Below are 16,476 nucleotides of genomic sequence, written 5' to 3' on the forward strand. Positions count from 1 at the left end.
CCCCAGTCTGGGTTGGCTGCTGCTTCTGGACCTGCTAAGTAGCTGTGTTATACGAGTGGTTTTGGGATCTCCTTACGTTATCATCTGGGGAATGTTTTTGTCTTGCCCTGGATAATCTCTTTACTTGCTCTCATGTACTCCTCATCTTTACTGTATGCCCTCGTTTTTGTAGCACATAACCTCCAGTGGATTCTGAGGAGCATGGGAATAAATGTTTTTGACCCCTGCATGTCTGAAAGTGGCTCTATCCTATCCTCACATTTAATTAGTTTGGTTAAGTGTTGAATCTAGCTGGGAAGTAATTTTCTCACAGAACTCAGAGGGCTCTCCTCCGCCGCCTCGCTTCTGGTGTTGCTATGGGAAATTTGTAGCTGTGCTAATTCTTGGTCCTTCGTTGGAATTCTTTCTTTTCACCCAATTCTTCAAGGTTGTTGGATATCACCTTGTTTCCAGAGTCCTGAACTTTTTCAGTAGTCTGTCTGTGGGTTTAAACTTACTTGTGTGGGTCTTTTTCAATCTGAAAACTCAGGTCTTTCATTAGTGGAAAACTTTATCGAATTGTACTTTTGACTGTTTCCTTCCTTTCATTTTGTATGTCTGTCTTTCTGGAACTCCTATTTTTAGATTTTGAACCTCTGGGGTTGGTTCTATATTATTCTTTTTTACCTTCCATTTCTGCCTGCATTCTATTTTCCAGGGAGATTTCCTCAATTTTATCTTCCAACTCTTCTATTGAGTTTTATATTGTAGTTTTCATGTTTTAATTTCTAATAATCTTTGTTGTGGTTGTTTTATGAATGAGTTTTTTTCTGAAGCATTCCACTCTTACATAGACTTGTTTCCTCCCAGTTGCTTTTTTGTTTAATAGCATTTTATTATTTTGTTTTATTTTATTATTTTGTTTTTAAAGAGCCACTGAGAAAATAAATTTCAAAAGAATGGTATTTTTAAAGTGAGGTATTTCATGTCATTAACATTATTTGCTATTTTCTAGCCACAGGTAAATAACATGTCCAGAGCTTAATTTGAGTTATTTTTGCTTAAGTACTATGTACCAGGTACTCATATGAAAATATCAAAACATAGGTATAAAGGATACTTTTTTCTATTTGTTTTTGTCTGTCTTTCACTATCAGCTGCTTTGCTCAAGTATCTGGTGATCCCTGGCTGTATTGCTCATATAGAATAGTGTAAACTAAAAGTTAAGCAAAAGGACTGTGTTTGGATGGGGCTGTAATGGTTAAATTCACTGAAGGTAAACTGGTTATTTCCCTGAAAAACCACTAAGTTCAGGATATTTACATGTTTTTTTCATTTGTGATTTTCGCTTAGAGAAAACTTTTCCTACCTGAAGGATATATATACTGGAATTCCGGGAAGCAAGTGGGGGAAGGCCTGAGACCTCAAATTCAGTAGTTAAATATATTCATCACCCCTTTTCCAGTACTATCGTACCATACTTGAATGTGCCTGATCTCTCTCAGTCCAAAGAATTCAACCTCCAGTCTTCTGCCAGGGTGGGAAACGGAATCTCATTGCTTTTTGAAGAGACTTCTGACCAATCCTCATGTCTTCAGTTCCACCTTTACTCTATTTCCAGTTCCTGAGCTTCCAGATTTTAAATCTACATCAAGTTGCTCCTTGGTATTTGCCTACTGCTGACTTGGCATTCAGCTTTCTTAGGCTGCTCAGTTAGCACTTAACATCTGCTTTCTAAGTAACAAAAATGTGTTGCTGTTGTTTTCTCTCCTGTTTTCTTGTTCCTCAAGGGTTTATCTTTAACCACCCTAACTATCCCTGGAGTGGAATATGAGAGGGAGCAGAGCTAAGTGCTGGTATCAAGCTGCCATCGCTAAATGGAAGTTCCATTCTGCTCTTCTACAAAATAGAGGATCACAGCTCCTACACGCTGAAAGCGACCCCAAGAGAGTAAGTAGTGAACTCTTTCTTTCAGAGAGCAAAGTATGTTGTTTGATTTGCAGATGAAGTAGTTCAAGCACCATGAAGCTCAGTGAGTGTCTGGCCCAATGTCATACACAGGTAGATCCCATGTTGTTATATATTCTATGTATTATAAATAATTATCCCTCAAGAGTTTTACATATTTTTTCAAATTTAGGACTATTTCAGTAACAACTAGATTCTTTTCTGTAATACCTTAAATTTGTATCCTCTCCCACTGGGCAGATGAATTCTTCATAGTAGAATGTTCTGTTAAAGTAGCTATAAAATGTGGCTAAATGTTTCATTTACTGTGATTTGGCTTAAATTTTTTTTAGACACAACCAGGTTTTTGTTTTTTTAAAGTAGTTGATATGCTATAGATAGGTTCTTCTGAGTAATGTATACAAAGGTTTTTAGAGAATTATCAATATAGCATAATTTAAATTTAATTTGTATTAACTTTTTAAAACAAATGTTAAAATAATTATTTTAAATGTCAAGAAATACTTGAAACTGAAAAAAGAGCTTGGTTTGTTTCAGTGTCTTAATCTGTTTAGTATAATGCTATTTGCTACATTTTAGGAAAAGAACACAGGGTTTGACAAAAAGGCATTTTTAGGGGAAAAAAGGACTGAGATTTGGAATTTAACTTATTCTAAATTAATGCTACATTCCCCTCCCTCCCCAGTGTAATACAGACCATATCCTTAAAGTATTCCTTAAATTTTCAATAAAAGAATTTTTGATGAGCAATTCATTTTAGTCTGTAAAAATTTTAAGAGCTTTATAAGAAGCTTTAACAAATACATCACTCTAGAGCAGTGGTTCTCAACCTTCCTAATGCCATGACCCTTTAAAACAGTTCCTCATGTTGTGGTGACTCCCAACCATAAAATTATTTTTGTTGCTACTTCGTAACTGTAATTTTGCTACTGTTATGAATCGTAATGTAAATATCTGATATGCAGTATGTATTTTCATTGTTATAAATTGAACATAATTAAAGCATAGTGATTAATCACAAAAACAATATGTAATTATATATGTGTTTTCTGATGGTCTTAGGCGACCCCTCTGAAAGGGTCGTTCGACCCCCAAAGGGGTCGCGACCCACAGGTTGAGAACCACTGCTCTAGAGGCAAATGAAGGCTGAAGAAAACCACTGCTAAATACTTACAGATTCTTTTCTGCCCATAGTTTTGCTCTGTGAGCGGGAACGGGAGATGTTGCTGAAGAAGGAATCCTTTTTAGTAGCAGACAAAGGTGGGGAGCCTGTGTTTTCTCTTCCTCCAGGCAAACTCTCAATGCTTGGAGATGAACTGATGTTTTTAGAACTTTGTCCTGTAAGAAAAATTAAGTAGCAATAATGAAACACCACTCTTTCATTAAGCTATTGAACTTACTGTTCTTAGTAAATGATCAATTATGATACCTCTTTGTTCACACTGTCAACATAATGACACTATGGAACATTAAAATGCATACATTTTTTATGTATCAGAGTAGCTGCCAATTTTTTTAAACAATGAAGTAGCTGCAGTTTTCTACATGTAATTTATAACACAGTAGTCCCAAGTGTTGCATACAAATAAAACATAAAAAATTCAATTTTTAGAATACATAGGTTCAAAGACTGGACCCTCAGTAATAGAAGCATCCTAATAACAGAAAGGAAACTATTATACTGTACATTATATTAGTAATATAAAAAATCAAAATCTTTCACCAGTTTTTCAAAAGGGTCTCTTTCCTTTTCATTAATTGCAGAACAGATGTATGTATGGCTACCCTAGCCTCTGGTAGAAGCATCTAGAAATAGGGACAAGGTGCTAGCTCACAGGGCCTCTTTCTAGGCGGGTCCCTGTGTTAGAGTGGATGTGTCTGTGATCACCAGCAGTGCTCCGTAACGCTCCCGCAGACAGGCGCAAGGGCTCTCGGGAGTCCTGCTGAGAGCGCAGCGTGGTGTAGAAGTCAGGTATACAGAGTTAGTTACAGCCACACCCATGCAGGCCTCACTTATAAATGGGGCTACCCTCGTAAGACAGTTATGGGAACTTAAGGACCTAGTAAAATACCTGCTGCATTCATTCATTCAACCATTAGTACCTGAAGGCCTACTAAGTGCTAGACAATTCTGGGTGCAGGGAGACGGTGGAAACTAATACCATAAAAATTCCTATCCTCCAGGGAAGGTACTTTCTAGTGAGGGGGAGACAGACAAACACAGGGTGGGGCAGAAGAAGGTTTGCAGTTGTTCATATGGAATATAATTAATAAATAATAATGCAAGAAGAAACTCCATGTTTTGCATACTCACAACTGTAGTCTACTTTTGCCCCACCCTGTACATTAGTAAAATAGATATGATTTTAGATGGTGGTTAAGTGCTGTGGAGAAAAATAAAGCAGGAAAGGAGACCGTGGCTGAGGATGGTCAGGGCAGATGCCACCGAGGACTGAAGTGTACTGACATTTGAACAAAAACTGGAAGGTGAAATACCAGCTTTGCAGATGATATGAAGGAACAGCCCCAAGCAGGACCTTTTTGTTTTCAAGGAACAGCAAGGTGGCCAGTGTGGCTAAGGCTCAGAACGAGGGGCGAGGGGTGGGAGGTGAGGTCTGAGCCAGCTGGGGATCAGATCAGGTAGGGGTTTGCAGACGATTTTGATTACTTTCACTGAGAAGGGAAGCCACTGGACGCCACTAGGGGATTTGAGCAGAGAAGTGACATGATTTGACTTACTTTTAAAGGGATCAGTCTGTCTGCCATGGTGAGAATAGAATTAGGAGTGGGAGAGGCAAAAACAAAAGCAGGGAAATCAGTTTTTGCCACTGCAGTACTCCAAGTAAGCAGAATGACCAGAGCCTGGTGGTGAGAAGAGGTCAGATACTGGACAAAACTGAGCAGATTTACTGAGGAAAATATTAGCAGTATGAGAGAAAGAGGGGAGTCAAGTTTAATTCCAAATATTCTAACGTTAGATATTGGTGATAGCAGAGCATTCTCTGTGAATATACTAAAATGCATGGAATTAAAGGTGAATTTTGTGGTATATGAATTATATCTCAATAAAGTTGCTTTTTTAATGAACTCAGTTTTCACATTTGCCAGCTAGTGACCGGCAATGAGGAGCCTGTCCATTTCCACCCAACAAAGGGCTCTTCTTGTGGGAAATCTTGGCTCCAGAGTTTCTTGTTCAGTTTGCAGAGACTTGTGATGTCTGCATCACAGTCTGACGACATCCCCTTGCCTAGTTCTTTGGCCTCCCTTTTCCTTCCACATCTGTGATTCCCTAAAAATTTTTTTTGCACTTCTGTCTCAACATGGCAGCCAGAGGATGATATTGTTGCTGATCCCTGAAGGACCGTAACCCTGAGGTTAGGAAAGCAGAGGGGAGAACAGATTCCAGTGCTGAGGATATTGCAATGGTAGAGGGTCCTAGAACGCTGGAGCCGAAAAAGACTTCCGAACCCCCTATTAATTCATTTTGTCTTTTTAAAATTATACCACCAATATGACCCAAGGTCACTTCTGAACGTCCTGTGTAAGCTGTCTCTGCTCATTTGATTTTAAAAAGCTGATTTAGGGGAGTTCCTCCTAAATTCTGAAACTCAGGGTGTGTGTGTGTGTGTGTGTGTGTGTGTGTGTCCACATTTTCCTTTATGACTTTTGTTTTTATGGTCCTGTTTAGGAATGCATTTCTTGCCCCAAATTAATGTAGTAGGAAGAAATCTAAGTATTTATTATAAACCTAGGTTTTTTTTTTTTTTCCTTTTATGAATATTTTCTCATTGCTCCCTGGAACTCTACCCTTTAAGTAGCTTTTTTGCCTTGGGGTGGTGGAAGATATGGTTAAAACAAAAGGAATGTTTGCTTAGCTTTGAATTTTTAATTGCTTTTAAAAGTTCATAGAAAAAAAGAAAAGATAAATCTAAGAAGCCAAAGCATTCTGAGCAAATGAATTTTTCTTTTAGCTTTTTCTAAGTTTACACAACTGACTTTATCCCTTCAATATTCAAATCACCCTCCTATAAAATTCTCTGGTGTTGGTGACTTTTTAAAGGTATTACAATGATGGCCTTTTGCAGTTTTTAAAATTTTCATTCCATTATTGGAATTTTCTACTTTTCCTTGGGTCTGTTTTGATAATTCCTGTCTTCCCCCTAAAAGCCATATATGAGGGAGGCAGACTAATGCCTATGCCTTTAATCTCCAGAGCCTGTGGGTATGTTACCTTATGTGGCAAAAGAACTTGGCAGGTATGATTAAGGTTAAGAAACCTGAGATGGGAAGAATACCCCAGGGGGTCATGGTGGGCTAATGTAAACAGAGACCCCTTAAAGTGGAGCAGTAAGGCAGAAATAAGAGTTAGAGATGTGACTTAAGGAAGAGGAGACAGTTGCAACATGAAAGGGACTTGACCAGGCATTGCTGGCCTTGAAGAGGGAGAAAGGGGCCATGAGCCAATGTGGCCTCCTCTAAGACGTTGAGAATGACCCTCAGCCGCCAGCCAGTGAAGAAACGGCAGCACTGGTTCTATAGTCACAAGGAATTGAATTCTGCCAATAGTGCAAATGATCCTTTCCTAGAGCCTCCTGACACCTTGGTTTTAGCCTGGTGAGATCTGTAGTAGACTTCTGACTTACAGAACTGTTAAATGAATGGGAAATTCTCTTTCCTACTCCTTTGATTATTATACTCTACTTAAGATCTCTAGACTCTCAATATTTGACATTACAGTTCAAATTCCAAGTTAATCTAAAATGCCAGGTAGAATCATTTATATTTTATTATACTCCTGGAAAAAATTAAAATTTTGTGGACTGTTACAACTTTTTATATTCCTTCCAAAATGAAAAAATAATTGTGAGCAGTTATGTATATCAAATCCTATAAAATTTTAGTTGCCTTGAATACTTCTGAAATGAGGTAGTTAGTACCTATTATATTTATCTACCTATCTATCTGATAGTAAAGTTCTATTAAATTTGTTGGGAAAATTTTCCATTTAGAAGGAATTATAACATTACCAAAGAAAAAAAAGTCTTAAGAAGCTATCCCAGTTTTTATAAAGCAGCTGTTTCCATGATGAAATTATAAGACTGGAAAACCTTCTCTGATTCTAGATTTTATCTGTACTATAGCTGCGTACTATTCATTGTTTTCTCCAGCCTTCCAGATATATATAGCCTCTAGTCTGTCTATCCAAAGAAGGGATTAGAAAATTAAAATACACTATAGCAATGTAATATTTGGAAAATGTTGTCTAAGGACCTTTACACATATTATCTCATTCAATCTTAATGACATTGTGAGGTAGTTATGTATAAGAAAACTAAGGCTTAGAGAGTTTAATAAACTTGCCCAAGGACATAGCTAGAACATCAGAATATTTGTCCGAACTTAACGATGTGCCAACACATATTATTTCACTTCTGTATCACAGAGAGTGACTCCAAGGAGCTATTAATTCAAAACAGCAAAGAAGAAACAAACAAACAAATAACCAGACAAACCATATTTGGGAAATAGGCCCATCTGTCTAATTTTTAGGACATATGTATATATGTATTTCGAGATGGCTTTTTTCTACAAACAAAGCTGATGGTCAGGCGCTAGTATTCAATTACAGGTGCTTATATCACAAAGGCCAGATTTCACTGAGGGCAGGGATTGTGGTCATTACCAGCTTCACCTGTTAAGAAAAGTTAGCATTGTGGGTGGATATAGTAAGGCTACAATAAAGTCCTTGGCCTCTCATGTAAAAACCCTGTACAAAATGTATTTTCCCTCAATTACTAACATTTTTGTGCCCGTTGGGAACATAAACATTTAGACCTTATGAAAATGGAGTCACCACATGTTTCCCAAGGGGATGATGGCCTATTTCCCCTGGAAATCTGCAGGAAAAGCCGAGGCCCCAGAGGTGGTCTTGCCTTGCTGCAGCAGAAAGGACTCTAGACCTCCGGGACCTGTTCATCAGTGGATGAGACTGTCTGTCCCCGAGGCCTCGCCTGGGCACTTCTGAGCTGAGGAGTCAATATGCTCAACAAGCTTAATGCCCAGAAACTGAGCAGTGGCTCTGAAGCTCTGCAAACCTTTTCAAGGTTTTACCTGAGAGGAACATCAGTCATTTCTTCTGTTGCACTAAAACTAAAGCTTATTCTCAGAGGCACAGGTCAGGTCTGTTGCTGTGGTGCCTGCCCAGATGCCCCTGCCGCCAGGGTCAGCTGCTGCTGGCTCTCTGGAGCTCCTTTCCTTTCCGGAAACAGCCCTGAGCTGAAGGGAGCAGCTTTGCCCAAGGACATGCCCCTCCCCCAGGGATTAGCTCCAGTCCAGCCACTGGTTTGGGCTGACAGAGGATAAAGGCTCGCCTCCTTGCCTCAGGGAGACAACTCTGAAGGGCCACCCATCCCTCAGTTCAGTGCTGCCTCTTCCACTCCCCAGGCGCTGATCTTAGGGTATTCCCCGCAAAGCTTCCTACCCATACATCTTTGTCTCACATTTGTTTATCAGAAATCCTGACCCAAGGCAATTAATTAAAAGTTATTTTACATTGCAAGGTATTCTTAAATATACTAAATACAGACCAATTCTTAAGCTACATCAGGCATGCACAGTCTTTCATTCACAACCAAACAGCAGGGCACAAGCTTATGAAATGCCTCTAGAAACTGTCCGGCACTGAGGATGGGGGATAACACAGCAGGAGCTCTTCCAAAGCTTCCAAAATAACAGGACAAGGGAAATAGAGACTTGTATATCCACTAGCCTGTAATCCCAGGCCATAAAAGCAAACAGAAGTACAAACAACAGTACTCTGGAAGCAGGAAGGAGGGAGGATCTAATTCTGTCTCAGGCAATTAGAGGTGTGAGGTAAATCTTAAAACCTGAAGGTGGGGTGGTGGTGGTGGCTCAGTGAGAGTCGTCTTTGGTACAGAACACAGTGTTTACCAAGGCGGTTAGACTGCTGGGAATGTCTAACTCAAGCAGTTTGATTCCGTTCTTCAGGGCAGCCTGCCATCCATATGTAATCCAAAATGACACCAAAACCAGGGTAAAATAGGATGAAGACCAAAAGCAAAATGGTCAGGAGGCTAGGAAATCTGGGGGTCATGGGTGGGGAGGCATTTCTCAGGAGAGCAGGAAGGGAAAAGCCTGGGAAGCTCCATGCTGTGGCCACAGAAAGGGATCACCGTGACTTCACACAGTTGCCCAGAAGAAGAGGAGGCATCTGGCCCCTGTCTGGTAACATACTATTACCTTGGCCTTGAGTGACAAGACAGCAAGAGGGCTGATGCTTACTCATTAAAAACACACATCTTGGTGCCACCATAGAGCAAACGGAAGCAGGTTGTACGTTGAAGACCCTGGAACAGACCTACTCTAGCCCGACCATAGCGGCCAAGCACTGCAGGATCCAGTGCTTGCCTGCAAACGTGGCTTAGGGTATCGGAAGTTATTATTAAGAAAATATAGAGGTGCTGAGTTGGCTCCTTCATAATTTGGTTCTGCAAACCAAAAGGTGTTTGAGGGAAACACATAATGGTTCCCTCTGCCAGCAACACCATCACCTGAGCAGGCAGCATGAGCCCTTACTATGGGACAGTGTGCGGTCACTTCCTACAACCACCCCTGAAGCAGCTGTTCTTTTCTAGGTCATCTGGCAAGGCAGGGATGTGGCAGGATTCATACCCAGGCCCAACTCCAGAGCCCATGCGAGGCAAAGGGTACCACCTGCTCCCCTAAGAAGGACTATGCCAGGTGGGCTGTAGTGAACATGACCTAAAATCAAAGAAAAATGGAATGAAGTCTTTTGAAAGTAAAGGGCAAATTCTGATCTTATTCTCAATCCAATAACAATGTCTCATTTATTCAACGTTTTTTGGAATAAGTGTTCCACAAAAATGCATTTTGTAGCCAACTGATACTTCCCCAAACTTGTTTTACATATTATACATTTCTCTGCCTTGTTAAAGTCATTATACAGAACATAATGGAACTATAGTCTCTGCTTCAGGGCTACCATTTTCTCAGTAACAACCAGAGTGAGCAATATAAGGTCAACCACAAGGGTAAGTTTTTGGTTTTCAGTATCTTCTCTCTCTTTTGTGAATAGAAGCTATCTCTGTTTGGTCATTACAATGTCCTGCTCTAGTTGATTTGACCTCCCTTTTCTTTGTCTACCAGTTTGCTGTGTGCCATCTGCACTGGAACGTTTCTGTTAGGTAGGGCTCTATTCTTGAAGGTCCATAGAAGAAGTCGCCTCCAGACACGTGAGCTGTAATCACTTTAGTGTGACTACTCTTTATTCCTCAGTTTAAAATCTATTTTTTTCCTAAAAGATATTATAAGAAACTTAACAATAATTACCCTTAGGGAAAGGGGTTGGCAGAAGAAAGTGGGGGGAGAAAGGAAGGGTTATTTTTTCTATTTAATACTTTTAATTAATTGGGATTGTCTAATGTCATATGCATTTTAGTTTTATCTTAAGAATGCCAACAGCTGTTATCTGGAAAGGGAGATTTTTTTTTTTCCTTTTTCTTCCTTTTTTATTTTTAAATGCTATATAATGATATCTATGTGTGTACATGTATATATACATACATATTCATATCCATTAACAGAAATACAAATTTTTAAAATGCCTATGGCAATAATTTATGACATCTAAATTTCTTTCCTAATGGTCTATTATATGATAATACTTATATACTTTTGTTGTTGGAAATTCTAAATTGTCTTTGGAAGTAATGCCTGTGTGTTTGTCTCTTTCTCTTTCTGTGTATATTTATATTAGAAAGCTTTTATGTTTGTGAATTAATTCCTAAATATCCCTAGAAAAAAGTTTCTAGGGTAGGTGCACATTTTCAAAAATAATTTTGGAGAAAACTATTGAGTTGTCTGCAAAAACTAGTTCTTCTGTGGCATATTTCAAATGATTGCAACTTGTCTGTACTGAGAGATATAAAATGAACTTTCCAAATATTATTTATTGACCTAAACTGTAAAATCTCACTTTATATTCAGTGCTTTTCTTCAAAAAATTAAACCCGTATAATTATTGTGCATTAAAAGGCAAAGATTACAGATATAAAATCTTATTAAAAAACTATATATAATCAAAGAACCATGGAAAAGTATTGATATTCACTTCATTTCTTGTAAAAAGACATTTGGGGAAAGTCTAAATGATAGTTTTAGTTCAATGAAGTGAAAAGTATATGTATATCTACTCTTAAGATATTATATAGGGGACTCTAATGCGTTTGGCACATCTGAGGACATTCTCTAACTTCTACTATAACTAGTCCCTTTAAGCATAGATTTTTAGAAAGGTTTTTGTTGCCACCACTAACTTTGTTTACTTCTCCTTTCGTTTGCTTTCTGACACTCCCAGGCAGCATGTTGAAGAAAACACAAGTGACTTCTCCAAATCAGGGTAGGGACAGTCTTGCTGTCCCCCCATCACTGTTGTAGTGGTCACCATCCCAGACTGAAAGCTGTTTATTTGCGCCTCACGTCTCGTAGAGTGGCTGGAGCCTTCCCCAGCAGACTGAGAGAATCTCCGTCCGAGTGTAGCTGGCAGCGGGGATCCCGAACAGGGTATCCAGAGAAGGAGCTGGTTCCTGACTAGGCATTATTGCCTGGGTCATGTAAAGCACAGGTTGATGCCCAAGCCACCTGGTCAAGCTGTAGGGAAAGCAAGTGACCAACGAAAACAGAGCCTGGCACATAGCAGGCACTCAATGAATACATGTTGAATAAGTGAATGACATGATTCTACTTATATAAGTTATTTGAATAAAATGATATAACCTTTCTGTTCAAGATGCTATTAAAAAAGCAACATTGTTTAAGTGACTCTGATCTGTAGGAAAAAACGGATTGAGTAATAACAGCATAGAAGCAGAAGTCAGAATAAGCGAGGCAGCCTTCAACTTTCTCTTTCCATAGCTACACTAACTTTGGGATAACAAAAAACACTTCTTAAAGAGTTGCTGGGGGCGGGGGCAGGCTCATATTTTAATTTTAGGAAACAAATCTAAGTCCTATGAATTCTCATCATATCAGATGATAACATCAATATCTATTTAAGTGCTGACAAGGCTAAAGAGAAATCATTTGGAGATGATCTGTCTTTTCTATTTCCATGGTGCCGCATCTCTTTATATCACTTAACGGACACCGGGAAGAGTAAACAGCAGCTACTCATGGAATCCCGTGGCTGAAAAAACCCTTAAAGGTCAGGGGTTCAATTACCAGAATACAGCCAGAAACTATACTTGTGAAACACAGAACTATATATAGAAGTAAGGTCACATCCCTCTATTGCAACAAGTTTTTAAAAAGATGTTAAGCCACACACTACTCATTTCCTAATCACAATATATTCTTTAAAAAAAAAATTAATTATTTGTTTGTCTCTTTATTTTTTTAGAAACAGGGGAAAGGAGAAAGAGAGAGGGAGAGAAACATTACTGTGTGGTTGCCTCTCACTTGCACCCCCAACTGGGGACCTGACATGCAACCTAGTCATGTGCCCTGACTGGGAATCAAACCAGCGACACTTGGCTCGCAGGCCGATGCTCAACAATATATTCTTTTCTGCTTGTTTATCAAGAAGCACAGATATCATGAAGGCATATTATTAGAAGAGTATTTCAATACTACTAGCATGACTAAATTATGTGGATATTTTAAATTAAGGAAACATATTATGAATTTTAATTAATACTGTTATTTTTCCAGTTTGAATTTGAATGGAAGATTTTTAAAGTTAGCTAGGCTTCCACTTAATACATAACTCTGCTCTCTAGCATATTTTATCTAAAATATTACATAATAAAAGATTAATGCAGCAACTTTAAATATATGTTTTTAAATTTCACAGATGTTGAATATAGATTACTATTATTTTGTATTTCTTAAATAAATGTTTTTCCTATATTTTGAGCAAACAATTACAATTTTAAAATGTCTTTTTTATTTTGAATCACTGCCAGTTATGTATGGAGATTTGTCATACCAGACTTTCTGTTACTATGATTCATAATACAAAGCCTGTACTTAAAAACATTTCAAAATCAAGTTGTAATTCTTTTAGGTAAAATAAAACAAGTATTCTGGTTAATACCCAATACATATAATAACATGTGTACAAACAACATGTAAAACTGTCTAATCTCAGAACTAATTTGTCAGTTACTGTCACAGAGCAACTTATGCAACAAAAAGAACACCTGGGTGTGAGCTGCGCAACAAAATATAGTGTTAAAATCACCACAAAATGTAGAGTGACCCTATTTCACAAGGAAAGAAGCTGATGCAAACTTAACAGAAAACCCACATCACAGCTCGATTTGTCATCTCCAAGGTATGGCAAAAGAGGGACTTTTGTTCTAAACAACAGTGCCACTCAGTGGCTGAACAATGGTAGTGAACTGATAAACAGAATGGATGGAGGGTGGGCAAAAAGAATAATGGAGTTTTGAAACAGGCAATGACAATATTGCAGGCAAAGAGATATCCTTCATTGCCATGGTAACTGTACCTTGGAGGTCAGTTAGAGTCTGGACAGGAACAGAAACCTGAGCATTGCTTCCTGTAACTACATCACCTGGATTTCATAAGAAAAAAATAATTAGATTTCATAAAAAAAGGAAAAAAATCATCAACTTATCTTTCATTCTTAATGTTGTAATACATTTATCAATTGAATTACCAGAAGCAAAGTAAAAGAGAAAACACAGTGCAATCTCATGAAATAAATATAAAATATTTTTAAAAGGAACTATTTTTTAAGTGTTTCTTAAAAAGCATTTGTGCATGTTTTTCTTAAAGAAAAAACAAAACAAAACAAGTTTCTACTACAGTATAAAACAAGTTTCCACTAGTTGAAAGTGTAGGAAGCTCTAGCAACCAAAAGATTTTGCTAAACAGACTTCATTGCGATACAAAAATTACTATGATTCTATATTTTCTTTCCAAAATTCTTTATCCAAAAAGTCATATGCATTTATTAAGCATTCTTTTGAAACTGATTTTTCTCTATAACAGACAAAATTTATTTTTAACTAAACTTGAAACCAATTTCTTCAGTGATCAGATAAAGACCTAAACAAGTTCTAATTTCATATTAAGTATTGAAAAGATTTCAAAAGTTACCACGTGTACTTATAAATGTCAACATGTAAAAATAAATCTGTGAACTGCATACCCTTTAAACTTGATATACTTATTTCAGGCGAGAATTCATTTACAAATTGGACCTGTTGGAAATGCTTCGAATAAAGAAGTGTTCAAATTTGAAAACCAGACAAAGGAAATAGGGAAAAAGGATTGCATTTTAGGAACACAGGAAAGAAAGGAAAAGGAGCACTATGTGAAATTCTGTGAAGAACTGAGGTACACTACCATTCATAGAAGGAAGACTTTTTGCTCCTTTGATTTCCTTGCTGGATGACAAAGTTTAACAATGAGTACTCGTTGTCAACAGATAATCCTCTAGATACATCAGCATCTGAAGGCCTATGTTATTTTGAGATTAACAAGGTAAAAAAAAAAAAAAAAGCCTTCTTAAAAGGCACCGTATTTTCTATGTATGATAATGTATGATTAATAGACTTCCTTTCCCTGTAGTTTTTCGACAACAGTAAAAAATCCATTTTTGAATTAAATAACATATCCTCAGTGCCTTGACCACTTGCTACAATTATGGTTTACAGTATGGTCAGCTCATCTGGAAATTATTGGGTTGCAATTATATCATCCCCATCAATTAACAGTACACGCATTTGTATTCTCCTCTCACTGCAATAAAATCTATAAATAGGTACTACATATGCCAAACAAGTGATAAAGAGCTTTTAGCAGAACTTATCAGGTCCTAAATTTTTATAACATAGTTAACTCTATACTCACTGATAAATGGCATGCTTATTTTCTGTATATTTAAAGGAAATTTTCAATTTTATGCTTGCTATTAATTTTATTCTGGTGCTTCGGGATCACCTATTAGTGTATATTTAGAGACTGAAAACTAATTTTAATATTAAATATTACCAGAAAAATTATGAAGGAACATCTGTGCTCCCTTTTCCTTCCTTCACAACTCCACCCCCCAACACAGACGCTAACTACAGAATGCATTTCAAGCAACGTATACATTAATTTTCTTTTTCCCATAGAGCTGTTACTCTGTATAGGCACAAATGATTGAGAGTTAACTAACCTAGGAAAACCATAAGCATTTTCATCTTTATAAACAACCATTTTTCATAACAACTTTCAAATTTTCCAGCAGAGTACACTAAAAAGGCTGTTACATTATCTTCCCTCAAAGGCACTAAGTAGATGGCGCTGTTCTGAGATAGAAGTCATATTCTAACACAAGCCTCCTGACAGGCAAAATATCATGCTCACTGTACTATACAGATCTGTGGCACACCTGCAGATGGGTTGGTGCCACAGAACAGCAGGATACCTGTGGGAAATACCTGCTTAAAGAACCAGTGATGGAGAAGTGTTTTTCATCGCAGAGTTAACAAATAAGCTTTCACCACAGGAGCCCTAGATTTTTGGAGCTGGAAAACGCCCCCAGGGATCTGTCCAAACCTCTTACTTTAGGTGGAGAAAAAAAAGGGTCAGAAAGCTTTAGGGTTCTGCTTACAGTTCACTGGTGAGTGAATGCGAAGCCTCAACCTGCACTAGCTTATACTTGCATGAACTGTTCTCTCTGCCTTTCCCTCTATTTTATTCAAAACTTCATGCAGGGAGGGGCATTATCAGGAATATTTATCTTCAATATGAAGTAGACAAGCTTTTGTAGATTGACATGAGAAGAACAAACCAGAGATGAAAAGATAGAAGAGTTGCCAAACAGGGCCACTTTCCTCCAGCAAGGGGATGGGTTACAAAATGCCCCAGTGATGATACTCATGTTCCAAATACTTTGCTTAAGTGCTCCGTTGTCTTCTTATAACTGGGGACTTGGTTTTCATCAATTGTTCCATCCTCATGCACTTCCTTTCTCACTTACTGTGATATTAATACTTGACATTTCCTTAGAGACACAACTTTATATTTCTATAGTCATTTGGCTTGGTTCCTCAGAAAATTTAAGCTACAGCATTAAGAGATTCTCTGACTCATTTGCCTGCCATCAGTTAGAATTACTACTGAGTACAGCTTGTTATCAAAGCAATATTGAAATCATATTTGTTTAGAACAATAAAACAGTACAATTATGAAATATATAAAATAACATTCATTTCCATTCTGTAAGTGGGCAAGTCTCCTGGCATTAAAATACATTTACAACATGTTAATGATCTGAAGTCTTCTTTTCTTTAAATCATGTGTGATAGCTCCACATTAAAAAGAGAAGAATGTAATTTTAAACGAGATAGTCTTATGTAGGTAAAGTGAATACTCTAATAAAATTTAAATACTAATACTTGATATAGGCAACAATAGATAACACGATGTATTTAATGGAAGTGCACACTCATTATTAATACTCATTATTAT

The 16,476-nt window shown here is 37.6% G+C and overlaps 1 protein-coding gene across 4 annotated transcripts in view; it reads right to left on the reverse strand.

Annotated features, from left to right (window-relative positions):
- TBC1D5 (TBC1 domain family member 5) overlaps positions 1–16,476 on the reverse strand; it is a 463,871-nt gene that overhangs the window by 45,508 nt on the left and 401,887 nt on the right. For 3 of the 4 annotated variants that reach the window (XM_090284379.1, XM_090284378.1, XM_090284380.1), the window contains 2 exons: positions 13,499–13,564; positions 3,122–3,285 (listed from right to left, as the gene is read on the reverse strand). In XM_090284379.1, the coding sequence (XP_090140505.1) occupies positions 3,122–3,285; positions 13,499–13,564 (230 nt within the window). The remainder of the gene's footprint in view (positions 1–3,121; positions 3,286–13,498; positions 13,565–16,476) is intronic. The other variant, XM_090284381.1, reaches the window with a different exon arrangement.

The sequence above is a fragment of the Furipterus horrens genome, unplaced genomic scaffold (assembly GCF_987537825.1).
Source record: "Furipterus horrens unplaced genomic scaffold, mFurHor1.1.pri manual_scaffold_7, whole genome shotgun sequence".
Lineage (NCBI taxonomy): Eukaryota > Metazoa > Chordata > Mammalia > Chiroptera > Furipteridae > Furipterus > Furipterus horrens.